The sequence below is a fragment of the Pieris rapae genome, chromosome 7 (assembly GCF_905147795.1).
Source record: "Pieris rapae chromosome 7, ilPieRapa1.1, whole genome shotgun sequence".
NCBI lineage: Eukaryota > Metazoa > Arthropoda > Insecta > Lepidoptera > Pieridae > Pieris > Pieris rapae.
The window spans coordinates 2,742,264-2,757,705 of record NC_059515.1 but is presented as its reverse complement, the minus strand read 5'-3'; the positions used below and the strand labels follow the sequence as shown (position 1 = coordinate 2,757,705).

Below are 15,442 nucleotides of genomic sequence, written 5' to 3'. Positions count from 1 at the left end.
TGTTAATTTTTAAACCACCCTATTTTATTGTACTTTAAAAATAAATATATACAGTTATTAAAACACTAGTATTTAGTACATACATTTACATAAAATCATTTTTATCTACCATTTCAAAACCATCAGATGAATCAATACTCGATACTCTTTTTCTTTTCTTCTCTTCATTAGGATTGTATACAATATTGGCTACAGCCCCACCTAAGGAAGAAATAACATTGAATGCAGAACTGCTCCATGTACCAACAGGTTGTACCTCCATTGATGTCCTATACTGTTCAGGATGTACACCTGAAATGTAATTACATAGTAGCAATTGACAACTTATTACTATGTAAGAAATAGTAAGAACAATAAAATTCTAAACATACCCTGGGGAATATATTCATCTTCACTGGAGTCTGATTCTTCACCATTTCCTAATGTCTGCAATTTTTCCATAGATAAATTTGTTACTAGAGAGCTACTATTATCTGAACTATCACTTGCATCATCTGTAGGTAAATCTTCAGGTTTCCAACAATCTGAAATGTGAAAGATATATAAAGTTCAACCATATTACAGCCAAACAAAATTTTACATATGCATACTAAGTATGTAGTGCTATGATGTGATAATATTATAAACAGACCTAAGCTCTGTTTGTCGTCACAGAGTGGTCTAATGTCAGCTTCAATAGATAGTAGATCTAAATTAGCAGCGGTTGCATCTGGCAAAAGACCTTCCAATTCAAATTCAGATTCTGAAAAAAAATACAATAATAAATTTAAAAAAAATTGAGATAGAAATCGTATTCTTATTCATAAAACTAGTACAATGGCACATACTTCTTGTATATGCTATTTTTATTGAATGAGCATAAGGTTGACTACTATGTATATATATGAAAAAAACCATACCCGCTGGTTGTCGAATTTTTTTCATTAGTGTAGACAAAGGAGGCATTGTTTTATTTAAAGTCATCAGTACCATAAAGAAAATGTACATCAATGTATATCCACTTATGTATCTGCCAGTGATGAAAATTGTACCAAATACTATCTCCAATATTATAAATGTCTAAAAAGAAAATAGAAAGATAAACCACTGAAGAGAGCAGCATTCATTTTATCATTATTATCATCAACATTTCTTAATGATAAAGTTAAGACAGCGGATGGGTGCAATTAAAAATTGTATTACATTTTAACTTACTTTGGTAGGATTATTCTCACGCAATTCCAATAAGTAAAACATTTGATTCTGCATCCAGGAGTATGTTTGAATCAAAATAGATGTTAATTTATTATTGTCATTTTGTTGTGCTAAACGCTTGAGACAAGTTGTTCTATGTTTGTACCTTAGCCATGATTCCAAAGCATCAATAATTATAACGAAAATAGATAATCCACATACCATATGAAATAGATCAAACTGACGTAAAAAGCACACTCTAAAAAAACTCGGTTATTAAAATGGGTTTTACCTTCAAACATTTATGTATTTATCAATATTTTGAACTTACAAGAAAAATAGATGAAAATAAAACATAAACAACAATGATAACCACGTCTTTTTCCAAAACAAAACATCTTCTAAAACATTAGCAATTATTACAAAAACCAATGACTTAGTACAAAGAGTGGTTTCTGTACTTTTCGAAGAATTAAATTTAAAAACTTTTTTCAAAGTTGAGAGCATGTTTACAAATCTATATTTCATTCGATTTTTTTTAAATATTGAGTAAAGTATCATATAACTCTATTTGTATAATATTACGTCCATAATTTATTTTAGTCACTGTTTGTTTTTAATTCAAAAATTTCAAAGGTATTTTTTTATAATCGCTACTTGTCACTTTTAACTGTCACAGCTAAAGTTGAAGTAATAATGTACTAGGATATAGATATACATAGTAATGGTAGTTACTCACGGTTAATCACAATTTCTATACAAAATTAATTTAAATGTGATTTCATTGATTTGAATGAAGAACTTATGAGATTAAAATCAAGTTCAATACTAAGTTCACCTACATTTTGTTGTACGGCAATTTTTTTATTAATTCCGCTATTTTTATACAGTTTCGACTTTCGGAGCTTCCGGCTTAGTCAAGATGCCTTAACAGTAATGTATGTTAAAAAATCGATAAAACATATTACAAGTATTATTAATAACATATATATAACTTGTGACCCGCCCCAGCTTCGCACGGTTGCAATGCTGATTAAAAGCAGGTTTTTATTATGTATTGTTATTTCCGTCGCTGGAAAGCTCCTGTGATAGGCTGTATCGATCTATATTAAATGAACAATGTATTCAAGGTATTTAATTGGTTAAGGATTGATGCTGTATTGGTTAAAATCGCTTCGAAAATTAGCCATTAGTTGTCGTAAAAAGTAAATGACAAAAAAGTTATTGTGGGTTATCCATAAGAGATAGACATATACCATCACGGACTTTTCTGTGGGCCTTTTAAATGTGTACAATACTTAGTACATTATTTTGATAAAACTCGTAGGGTTCAGCCTGCGTTTGCAATGTAAGTGCAAAAAATGTAATTATTTACGACATCACATTAGAAACCTCAATGATGGTGATGATGATAATGGTGATGGTGATGATAATGGTGTTGATGATGATGATGATAATGATAATGTATCCTCGGTGATGGCTGATCACAGACATTTACGTGCGTAACACTTTAGATTTAGTAATAATTAATTATCACTACATCTTTGAAACTACGCAACGGATTTTGATGCGGTTTTTTTTAATAGATAGAGTGATACGTTATATCAAAATACTCAAAGGATATAAATGTTCGTGTTTTTACTAAATTTAGTTTCGAAAACGTTACAAAGTAGAACATACAAGTCATACAACCACCTAATCAAAAACTATATATGTATAGGTATGGACTTTCTATATATGTATATAGTCTCACTACACGGTCAGCTGCGGCGAAGTGCGAACTATATGCGCCGCCATTTTGGCCTTGACTGCTTTGACGAGCGCCTTTCACGTTTACCAGTGTTCACAACCGTACGATAATTATCGTACATGTACGATGTACATGGTACGCGACTATCGTACGCAGATCGTTCGATAATTTCCGTTCTTATGAAAAATTTGATGATTACACTGATTTTATAGCCCAATAATAATTACAGTTTTGTAGTGTTTGTGCCATCTATTGCCATCATATAACAACATATTATTGTCACGTTTCATATGATTTTTATAAGTATTTTATCCATTTTCCTGACTTGTACGATAATTTTTATCCATGTACGATAATTTTTCGTCCCTGGTACGATAATTGCCTGGCTTCAGGTTGTGAACACTTTTACCCTACTCCGCGGCCGACGGACACGCGACATGCACCACACTGACCAAAAAGTTTGAGACGATGTAATAAAAGTTTCACTTTAATGAAATATGAGAAAAACGCGGGAAGCTTCGAATTTGGCGGGCGCGATTTTTGCTTGAATTTTCTGTAAAATAATATTTTTAAAAATTTAGTGATCAGAATAGTTAAATATTGTATATATTTATAATTTGTATTATTATTTATATTTTTCTTCTTCTTTCTTCGAGTTTTGGTAAGCTTTTCTGAGTTTTATGAACGAGCCTCCGGACCCGGGGGGCACGGCGCCCCCCGCGGTTGCATTTATCACAATTTCGAATGAATCCGGTATGGATTCTGACTGTTCTTTGGCCTCCAAAAGGAAGCTGAAGCGCAGTCACAGACAAAATTTACACAAAGTTTGCAAACATTGCAATAAAAGAAAACGCAAAAGTACTACAGAACACTCTAAACCCTCAGACAGTCCTTCTTGTCAATGCACAGATGTATTTGCTGAGACCACTGTGACACCACCAACCAACAATTTGCATCCACCTAGTCCTTCCACTAATAAGACAACAATGCCTCTTCTTTCCACTGATATATCTTCTAAACCCACCACACAAATTGGTAGAGCTAGTTACGATGCCAATGACCACGGCCCGTTTGTGGTACATGTGCAGAAAGTACAGTCTGCTGATGATGATAGCACAGTTTTACACCCAGTTGTATTCGGGAGATTTTTAAAAAAATTTCTGTTTAAAAATATTGTAGATGGTAGTTTAAAACGTATTGGCAGAAATAAAATGACATTAACTTTTAGTAAATATACAGACGCAAACAGCTTTATAAATTCAAACTGCTTACCAACTAACAACATGAAAGCTTTTATCCCTACTTTCAATATTACAAGGATGGGTTTGGTTAGGGGAGTACCAACGGAATGGTCTCCTGAAGATATTATGGAAAACACTAACATACCCATTGGGTGTGGGGAAATTATAAAAATCAGGCGACTTAATTATAAAATCATGGTCAATAACTCACCTACGTGGAAACCTTCACAAACAGTTGTTTTTACATTTGATGGACAAGTTTTGCCTAAACGGATATTTATGTGTTATAATTCTATGCCGGTTAAATTGTATGTGTATCCCACAATTCAGTGCTTTAATTGTTGCCGCTTTGGGCACACCAAGGTCCAATGCAGGTCAAAGCCCAGGTGCTACAAGTGTGGTCAAGGCCACACTGGAGATACTTGTAATGTAGAGGAAGACCATGGTTCTTGCTGCTTATGCTCTGGGCTGCACTTTGCTTCAAGCAAAAAATGCCCAGAATATGTGAGACAAACAGATATAAAAGTAACAATGGCAGAGAATAGCTTATCTTATATTGAAGCGTCAAAATTACATCCCCCAATTTCGAAATCATTTGCTGATGTTGTATCCTCTCTCCCAAGTAAATCTCTTCCTGGTGGAAATACAGTATTGCCTGGTTCACCACCTCCACGTACAATATCTTATAAAAAAACAGTCTTCACTAAACCCAGAACGCCTCCTCAACACAGTAAAGGTTTCGATCATGTAGCACATGAGTCTCTTGTAAGAGACTACAATATGCCAGAGCCTTCTAATGGATGTGCATTACCATCATCGCCTAATGCAAATTCACAACAGACAATAATAGAGTTAATTACTACATTAATTAAATTACTTTCTCAACCTAATTTATCTATACCGTCCCACGCTGCTAATTTAATTAATTCCTACACTGATAATAATAATGGCCAACATGGACAGGTTAGTTCAATGGAACTGCCGCAGTATTATAAACAAAAAGCATGAAATTATACACATTATAAATAATTTTAATCCTTTTATTTTTTCTTTATCTGAAACCTGGCTAAAGCCAGATCAGGTATTCAAAATCCCTGGTTATTCTTGCTTAAGAGAAGACAGGGCTGATGGGTATGGTGGTGTATGCCTGCTCATCAGAAACTCAAGCATCTTTTCTTCCTTCCCTCTTCCTTCACATAGTAACAGCTTTTCTATCATTACAGCTATTGTTGATGGTATCTGTTTTGTCTCTGTATATGTCCCTCACCCCTCCTTGCAAATATTCAATGAAATTAAAAACTTAATTTCAGTTCTCCCTCAGCCTTTCATGATTCTGGGTGATTTCAACTCTCATCATACATCGTGGGGTAGTTCAGTATCTAATAGGTACGGGTATGAATTATTGGATATCTTAGACATGTATAACCTGTGCATTTTAAATACGGGTTCTCCTACTCGCCTTACAAAGCCTGGTGAAGTAATTAGTGCCATTGACCTGTCCATCTGTACTCCCAATTTAGCATCTTCTCTCTCTTGGTCTACTTTGTGTTCATCTTACAATAGTGATCATTATCCCATAATCATTTCATTTCCCTGTAAAAAAAATAGTAATATGTTTATTAAAAAGTCTCGCCTTAAACACAAAATCATAGACTCGAAATGGAGTCAATACAGTTTATTAGTAGAAGAGAAACTGAATAATTGCTCAGAAGATAATGTCACAAATAGTAATTATTTACAAGATGTTTTGTTAGAATCGGCTGATAGTGTTTTTCCTAGGAAAAAGCCGAGTAGTAATAAGTTGTCATCTCCACCATGGTGGGATGAAGAATGTACCACAGCTATTAAAAAACGCAAGGCAGCTGAGCTTAATTATCGCAATGATATGTCTATGGAAAAATACGAGGTCTTAATGAATGTAATGAAAGAGGTTAAAAAACTATTTAAAAAAAAGAAATCTGAGGGTTGGAGGAAATATTGTAGCTCTTTATCACCTGGAATAAATACTTCTGTCATTTGGCGAAATATCAAAAGATTCAGGTCAGCTATCAATCCTTCTAACCCGTCGTTGCTTCCTATAGAATTAACTGATCAATTCCTTGATCGCTTGGCTCCTCCTTCTGCTCCAGATCTCATCCACTCTTCTACACAAAATAACTCTGATGTTGTCCCTTCCTCACTAAATCTACCTTTTACGTTATTAGAATTAAAAGGTGTATTAAATTACGTTAAAGACAGTGCTCCTGGGGAAGATGGGATTCCATATTCCTTTTTGTCTCACCTTGGCGAAAATGGATTAAATTACTTTTTAAATTTAATAAATAAAGTTCTTTTGACAAATGACATACCGCCATCTTGGCGAAGTCAAATAGTGCTGCCATTTTTAAAACCGTCTAAGATTCGATCTGATATTAAATCATACCGTCCTATAGTCTTGTCATCGGTGATAACAAAAGTTGTTGAACATTTAATTAAAAATCGGCTTGAATGGTATATAGAAAATAATAAATATCTGTCACCAACTCAGTTTGGATTTCGAAAAGGTAATGTGACAATTTAGGCATATTAGTCACGGACATTCGTAATGCTTTCTCAAATAAAAAGTCAGTAGTTGCAGCTTTCTTGGATATTAATTCGGCTTATGATAATGTTTTGTTACATATTCTAAAAAGTAAATTAGATAAATTAAAGGTTCCTTATTTTTTAAATAATTTCATTGTAAATCTTCTATCAGAGAGGAAAATTATTTTAGATGTTGGCGGCCCTTACATGCCTAGTAGGCTGGTATGGAAGGGCTTGCCACAAGGGTCTGTGCTGAGTCCTTTATTGTACAATATTTATACACATGACCTAGAAAACTCTATCGGAGATTCAGTTAGTATATTACAATATGCCGATGACTTGGTTATTTATGCCTCTGATAAGTCTGTAAGTAATGCTGAACAACGTGTCTCGTCCTCTTTATCTTTCCTAAAATCTTGGATGGATGCAAATGGCCTAGATCTGTCTCCCTCAAAAAGTACCGTCGTACTTTTCACTAAATCCAGAACTCCTCCCTCACCAACTATAAGATATGATTGCGATAATATATTACCCGTCAATAATCAAGTAAAGTTCTTAGGAGTTATACTTGATTCTAAACTAACAGGTCAACCACACTGCGAATTTGTGGTTGGTAAATGTGAGCGACACTTGAATATGCTGAGATGTCTCAGTGGAGTTTGGTGGGGTGCTCACCCGGCCACATTGAGGTTGGTATATAATGCTGTCATTAGAAGCGTTCTTGATTTTGGGACCTTTTTCTTAGATCCAGGTAATGTAGCAGGCTTTAGAAAACTAGATCTCATACAGTCTAGGGCTTTGAGGATTGTTTCTGGTGCGATGAAATCGAGTCCGGTTAATGCTCTGCAAATAGAATGTTGTGACCCTCCATTAAACTTAAGGCGTCAATATCTGTCAGATAGATTCATTTTTAGAACTGTCCAATTCCATAATCATCCCCTCATTTCCAAACTGGAATCTCTTTCTCAAAAATTACCCTCTTCACATAAACCTTTACCTTGTCTATTAAAAAGCTTTCTGAAATTTAAACAATTACAAGCCCCAACTCATTCCTTTTATATACTTCCCCTATTTAGCTCTTCTTATGATTCTCTACTTCTTTCTCCTGAGATATGCTTTTCTATTGGCATTGAAAAATCTGATTTTAATGCCAATGCAAACTTTAATTCCAATGTCAATATGAAATGGCCTAACTGGCATCAAATGTATACAGATGCTTCTAAACACTCCAATGGGTGTGTTGGTGTTGGAGTGTACCACAAACAGTACAACATAGTTCAGAAAATTAAATTACCTCCAGAATCATCGGTCTTTACCGGTGAATGTTTTGGACTACTAAAAGCTCTTGAATATGTGCTGTGTTTCAAACTCAAAAAAACCGTTGTATTTACCGATTCCTTAAGTGCATTACAGAGCTTAGCAAAATTTTCACTTAAACTAAACCCATTCTTTCATGTTATATTTGAATGTAGGAGAAAGCTGTTGCAATGCCAATTACACAACTATTTAGTATCATTTTGTTGGATACCTAGTCACTGTGGTATCTCTGGAAATGTGAAAGCTGACAGTTTGGCTAACAGTGCTACTGTGACCGGTGACGTATACCCGTACAAGAATTTTGGCCATGATCTTGCTGCTTTGCCCGGCATATATCTCCACAAATCGTGGAATATGTGTTGGGAAAAGAACGGCCGGATTAAGGGTCGTTTCTTGTATGATATACAGTCTTCCGTTCCCAGGAAGCCGTGGTTTGCCAAATTGTCGCTTGGTAAAACTGCCACTTCTACTATAATCCGTATGCGTCTGGGACATAACAGCCTTCCAGTTCATTTGCACAAACTCGGTATCGTAACTAGTACCGCCTGTGAGTGTGGCGAGAGCTATTCTGACTTGAATCATGTTTTCTTTTCTTGTCCTAAGTATGACCATTCTTCCTTATATACTTCTTTAGTTTCTCTGTCCGTTCCCCTTCCTACCAATATTTATTTACTTCTTCGAGATTTAAATCCCCTTGTATATAGTATTATAAGTATGTTTATTGTAAATAATAACATTAAACTATAATTTTGATTTTTTTCCATTATTAATTATTCTGATTTTTTGTAAATTTATGCGCTTTCAATTATTTATGTTATGTCGCGATTGGTTTCCTTAGTTTTTTCATTATGCATAAACTGTAAATAATTAAAACAACGAATTATAAAAATCCCATACTTGACGCTGGCTAATGCACAAACAGTGTTAGAGCCAAAGGGAAAAAAAAAAAAAATGAAATATGAATAATATTATTCGATCTTCACTACAGAATAATACAGAAATATAAACTGGTTATTTAAAGAAAAAAATCATCACCATTCCTATCTATATCGATTTATCGCCTCCGAATCCGTATTCCGTACACTAAATTTCATGAAAATCGTTGGAGTCGATTCTGAGATTCCAAATATATATTATATATACAAGAATTGCTCGTTTAAAGATATAAGATTTTAATCAATTTAAAATTTCGAAATTCGATCTGGATATGGATACATTTTTATCGTCTGTCGATGATACGAATTACGAATAATGATTAATGACTAGGGATGTGCCAATCTCACGAAGTCACCAATCCTATTAATGAAGTAAACAAAACAATGAACCTAAAAACATAATAATTTCAAGTAAATATTAGTAAAAAATAAATAATATAATAATTTTTTTATGCAGAAATATATACTCTATCTTGTCTTATCTTCTATTTCTTATTATTTATTTCCACATCTTTATTCTATTCTTATTCACAGCAATGTCTGGCCGAGATACTTTTTTTGAGAATCCTTATGAAGATTATTCTTCTAATTTGCAAAATAGTATTCTTAATGATTCAAAGGATGGGGTTGGTATTCTTAAATTTTACTAAACTGTATTTATTCCTCGAACCAATAATTATATATTTTTATGCTTTTAAACATCACACATGTTAAATAAAATATGTGAAACGAATGGTATAAAAATAACATCAGAAGTTACAAATGAAGCTGCACTTAGTAGAATTAATAAAAAAATTACAAATTTCCTATTTAAATTATATATCCTATTATAAATATTTTTTATATAAAAAAAAATTAAAGATTTCAGATGTTTTTCGAAAGAAATTGGAAAATTTTAAAGCCTCAAAACTTCAGCTATTAACAACCAATTTAGAAACAGAATTATTTTGTGATGGTACAGTTTATACTGGTTCATCTGGACTTGCTCTTTATTATACATTTAACTGCCTCACAAATAAGAATCAGTCATGTTCTGAACACTTACAGGTAATTTATATTAGAAGTATTTTATGTTCAAGTGTCATAAAAGTTAAAAGTGCTATTATTTGTAGAGAGCTTTAAAATATGTGGATATTGAAAATTTAAAAGGTCGGAGAATTAGTTTTCTATGTGGAGATGCTGGACCATTAGCTATTGCTACTGTTATTTCATATAAATTGGGAAATAGACAATTAAACTCTTTGCCTGACTATAAAGAACTAGTTCAAAGGTAAGTAATAAAAAATAATAAATGCATTTTTATAAATGATCTATTGTGTTATTTATTTTCATATTCCAGAATAATAAAGCTTGAGTCTCTTCTAAATGAATCTCCTGATGAAATTTTGTATGGAAAAGCAGGATACTTGTTTGCATTATTATTTATTAATAAGCATGTTAGTAGCAAGGATATTATACCCATACACCACATTGAGAAGGTTAAGTATATTTGGATTATTATACTTTGATTAATGCTATAACTATGAGCACTTATGACCTAGTGCACTTATGGTATGGTTGATGGACTCAGAATCCTCACTTAGACTATATATAGCTCATTCAGGGTCGACTGATCTGATTTGACCTGAAACTGATTTTTTTGACGTTCATAAGTGTACTTGTTTACCTAGATGAATAAGATAAGATATTTTGTTGTTGTGGATCTCATTCCTCATCTGTACATGGTTAAATATGAGATGGTTAGCGATCCTATCGCATGGCGCGGCTGCGTGAGATAAATACTCTATCTCCTGGTTTAGAATCGCTGTGTGTGTGCTGTAGTGATTTTTCATAGATCCAGTACAATAATGGATATGGCAATTAGTGCTGCCTCCTGCTGTATGTGTAGGTCTAGAGGTACATTTTGCAGGGCTATATCCATTGCTGCAATCGGTGTTGTTTTTATGCAATCGCTAGCAGCTGACAAGGCCAGCCTCCGGTAACGTCCAAGTTTCGTGATTGCCGTTTGGAGTTCCGATCTTGGAACACGAACCAGGTCTCCATAGACCATAGGCTAGCAATCGCCCGATTACAGCAGTGTAAACCATAATAGCAATCTTAGGCGTTAAACCCCGTGTGACGCCCAGCATCTTTTTGCATTGATAAAAGGCGATCGTTGCTTTGTTTAGTTGTAGTATGTCTAAAACATATTTAGATGTTTGTTCCATAGCAGTTTTCTGTTTAAAATCACACCTACTTGGTAATTGATTTGATTTTATTTACTACTTGATTTCTGCCTTGAGTTTTTGTTGATGTTGATCAGTTTTGGAAGTCTGTACAATCCAAGAACTCTTCGGTTTGTAAAAAGGCTTATCCTTTTTTTCAGTTTGATGGGTTGACGTAGCTCGAGGTCTCAATTGCAATCAACCATATCTTAATTACTCTAAAGGTCTTTCTCATGAGATCACCTGAGGTGCTTTCAAAGCCCGGTACTAGGATAGTTATGTCATACGCTTACTCCACTAGAGATAGCTAGCTTTGAGTTCTGTAATGAGCTCATTAACTACTAAGTTCTACAATAGCGGGAATAGAACACCACCTTGTGGACAACCTCTGCTGACTGCTGTGCACCTATTAACTTTCCGTGTGTACTTATTTTCGCTCGTATTTCGAAGAAAAACAATGTTTTTCTTCCAGCCAGCAACCGGTAGGCCTAAATAGTCAAGTGTGTGTCAAGCAAAAAAGGCTGCTCATTACTTGCCTATTTAAAAAAACTAATGATTATGAAATACCTACTTACCTATAGAGATATAGGTCCAGATGTGGTTATAAGAATAATAAATATATAATGTATGTACACATACAGTGTTTTATTATTAGATAATATTTTAATATTATATTTACTATAGGTTGTAAATGCTTTAATTTCATCTGGAAAGCAATTTTCTTTACAAATGAAAGCAGAAAGTCCTTTACTATGGCAATGGCATGATAAGATATATCTCGGTGCAGCTCATGGTATGGCAGGAATACTTTACATGCTATTACAGGTGAGACTGTAATACATTAGAAAATGTAACAAATTTTCAAACCCAATAATTGGCAAGTGTACTGTGCAAAGCTGAATCCTATTTATTTTTTTTATTCAGAGCAAAGCTTTTTAGAAATATTAATATGTATTTGCTTCTTTTTTACCGCATGTTAAGGTGAGTTTAATAATTTATGGTCGTACTGCATAAGGCGCCAAAAGTTATTAATTTCAATCTTAATATATATATTTCTTGTGTGCGTGTGTATGTGACTGAACTCCTCCTAAACGACTGGACCGATTTAGACGAAATTTTTTGTGTGTGTTCAAGGGGATCTGGGAATGGTTTAGATTCACAATTTTGTCCGCTGGACAATGTTTTTTTAATTAATTTTCAATTTATTAGTTGTTGTTGATTTTGGAATGGCGCTACCATCGCAGTGTCAAATTTTAAATAATATTCGAATTTTAATTTTAGTCTGTCCCGAAATTTAAAAAAAGTTTTGTTATCATTGTGTTATATCGTGTGTGACCATGTGCTGGATCGTTAGATATTGTCATAACATTTGAATAATAATTTTCATCAAAATGGCTTATTAAAAATTGAAATTTTGAAATTAAAGACGTGTAGACAGGACAACGTCTGTCGGATCCGCTAGTATTTTATAAATATGTAGTGTAATTTTTTAAGAAAGTGTGTAAATTGTCTTACTTTAGCAATTTTTGTACAAAGGAATAAGTAACAATGAATATAAATTCTTAAATTAAAAAATGATTTCTACAGGCTCGATGCTATATAAAAGGAAATGATTTAAGAGTTTTCATAAAACCATCCATAGACTGGTTACTTGGATGTCGATTATCTAGTGGCAATTTCCCTTCGTCACTTCGTAGCAGTTCAGGAGATAAGTTGGTGCAATGGTGTCATGGTGCACCAGGATTTGTGCCATTGTGTATCGCAGCATATCAGGTTATTTATATTACATTTTCAACGTTTTTTTATAGGTACCTAATTTCAGATGCCCCCAAATTCCCCATTCAAAAGGATATAAACACACACAATCTTGAAGCCTTGTTGTATGTACAAAAAAACTTAAATGATTTTAAAACAAATGGTGACTTTCACCAGTATAATACGCGTAATAGAACTAATTTGAGTGTGCGACCAACCAGGCTCCAGAAGATAAACCACTCCTTATATGGAAATTGTATTCATTTTTACAACAAACTCCCAAGCGAAATTAGAGAACTGTCACTAAATAAATTCAAAGCCCTTGTTAAAAATAAATTAATTAATAAAGCCTTTTATAAATGTGACGAATACCTAAATGATCCTAATCCTTGGGATTGATTTGCTCCAGTTCAAACAATTTGTATTAAAAACTTGGCGATTGAAAAGAGTGGCGGAAAGTTTCTTGCCAGTTCTTCTTACCCGCTCTACGCCCTTGACTTGCGAACTGGTGGTAAATGTAAATTTACGATTAATTTAATTTGTTTTCTTGACGTTCATAAGTGTACATGTTTACCTAAATGAATAATGATATTATGACTATGACTATGACTATATACTAATGGTCCACCAATTTTGGTCACAGTTCAACCTACACACACATCCAAACTGAAAACCACATTTTTCTAAGTTGGTTAAATAATAATGTATTACGTGAAATGTTTTGAGTTGCAATATAGTTGAATTTTGACAGGCATTTGATGACGACAAGTATTTAAGGATAGCTACCCAATGTGGTGAAGTGATATGGCAGCGGGGTTTGTGTACAAAGGGATACAGTCTCTGCCATGGTGTAAGTGGCAATGCGTACGCGTTTCTACAATTATATCAAGTGACAAAGGTATGATTTAAACATTAATGTTTAAAAAAGTGCGTGAGTACTAAGTACACATGTCAGAAGTGAAACTTCTTTGTACATTAATTATTACTAAGGTACCAGTATATGATCACTCCATGTATTTGTATATCTATATTCACTGTTTACACACTGTATAAGTGCTAATGATAATATAAATAAATAAATAAATAAAAAATATGCGTTTTATGCACAAGACGTTAAGCGACAGAATTTTCATCTAAAGTTAATAAGATGTAACTACTAAAAGAATACATAAACCAATAGCGTGCATTTTTTCTCGATCTCTTTCTCCATTTCTTCTACAAAAAACACTGCACATTAATTTTTACCCTCATGCGCCTAAAGAAGTTTCACTTGAAAAATGTCATGTTAATTCAAAAATTTCAGACCCAGTCTTGTTATGTTAGTTGATTTTGAGTTAATGAAGGGGAATGAAACCTTTGCGTCTTTGCCGTCTCTCGGAGGTCGTAGGTTCAAAGCCTGTGTTTGCAAAAAGTTACTTTCTACGTGAGTATTTAACACTCGCTACGCTGAAGGAAAACATAATTACGGCATGTAATGCAATAGACCCAAAAACTCATCAAAGGCGTGTGCAAGGCACGCTTAACTCGTATATTAGAAAAAACAAACGAAAACAAAAAGGTTGTCTGTGCACCTTTTTTTAAAGATCTTTTGTGTGTCATTTGTGTTAACACTTAAATGTAATTGAGTTACAAATTACATTTTGTTATAATTACATCGTTATTGTAGATATATTACCATAAACAACCTTCTGTGTAAAGAGTTATATTGTCATTACAAACTTTTTAGTGACTGTGAGGAAACAGAACGGTCCCGTGATTTGAGATATCAACCGTGTTACCTTTTCTTGTTTCAAGGCGTCATTATGATATATTAAAAATAAAATTATATATTTTTTGTAAATAAATGAAATGGAGCGTTGCAAACATCAAATATGGTTCAAATACGGTTCTCTTGCTGCAGACTCATAATCAAATAACTCGTTTGCATCTTGTGTAAACACAATTTGACAGAATGTGACGAAACGGTACGTTTAGTGCATTTAGATAGATTTATAGAGAAATAGAGTCAAATGTTATGTTGGTGTATAGAAACCAGTTCATCTGTACCGCGCGTGCTGCTTTATGGAGTGGTGTGCAGTAGAAAGACCAGGTACAGAACTCCATCGACCTGACCGTCCGGCGTGTCTCTTTGAAGGTTTGCTGGGTCGAATATTTTTAGCTGAGGATATCACCAGACCAATGGATTCCAGATTCCCAGCCTTTTGTTTATAAACTGTATTCTTTTAAATTTTTTATCTGGTCATGAACATTTAAAAAAATTAAAGTCATACTTGGTTTTATTTTCCATTTATTACATTCCTGTTGTATAAAATATATCACATAGTTAAAGGAAGGATGTATATGTTTCTAAGTATATACACAAAGGTTATTAAAATTATAAAATTCACTTAATGTAGGTATAAATCGATAAAAAACATTTTATTTTATCGATATTTTTTTATATGTTTTAACATATTTATTGCTAATTATTTTCGTTTATACTAAATATTTGTACAAGAAACTAAA

At 33.4% G+C, this 15,442-nt stretch overlaps 2 protein-coding genes across 2 annotated transcripts; one reads left to right on the top strand and one right to left on the bottom strand.

The window, feature by feature from the left end:
* Window positions 1-2: 2 nt before the first annotated feature.
* On the bottom strand, window positions 3-1,798 carry LOC110992737. The gene is made up of 6 exons (XM_022258666.2): window positions 1,505-1,798; window positions 1,195-1,432; window positions 900-1,059; window positions 632-742; window positions 372-524; window positions 3-291 (listed from the first exon to the last, which is right to left on the bottom strand). Exons 1-6 carry the CDS (start codon window positions 1,732-1,734, stop codon window positions 86-88), a joined length of 1,098 nt encoding a protein of 365 aa, XP_022114358.2. The 5' UTR covers window positions 1,735-1,798; the 3' UTR covers window positions 3-85.
* A 7,480-nt stretch (window positions 1,799-9,278) lies between these two features.
* Window positions 9,279-15,185, top strand: LOC110992759 (lanC-like protein 2). Its single transcript, XM_022258708.2, has 9 exons — window positions 9,279-9,389; window positions 9,513-9,604; window positions 9,840-10,025; window positions 10,091-10,248; window positions 10,318-10,456; window positions 11,867-12,007; window positions 12,770-12,955; window positions 13,689-13,835; window positions 14,966-15,185. Exons 2-9 carry the CDS (start codon window positions 9,515-9,517, stop codon window positions 15,146-15,148), a joined length of 1,230 nt encoding a protein of 409 aa, XP_022114400.2. The 5' UTR covers window positions 9,279-9,389; window positions 9,513-9,514; the 3' UTR covers window positions 15,149-15,185.
* The last annotated feature ends 257 nt before the right edge of the window (window positions 15,186-15,442 follow it).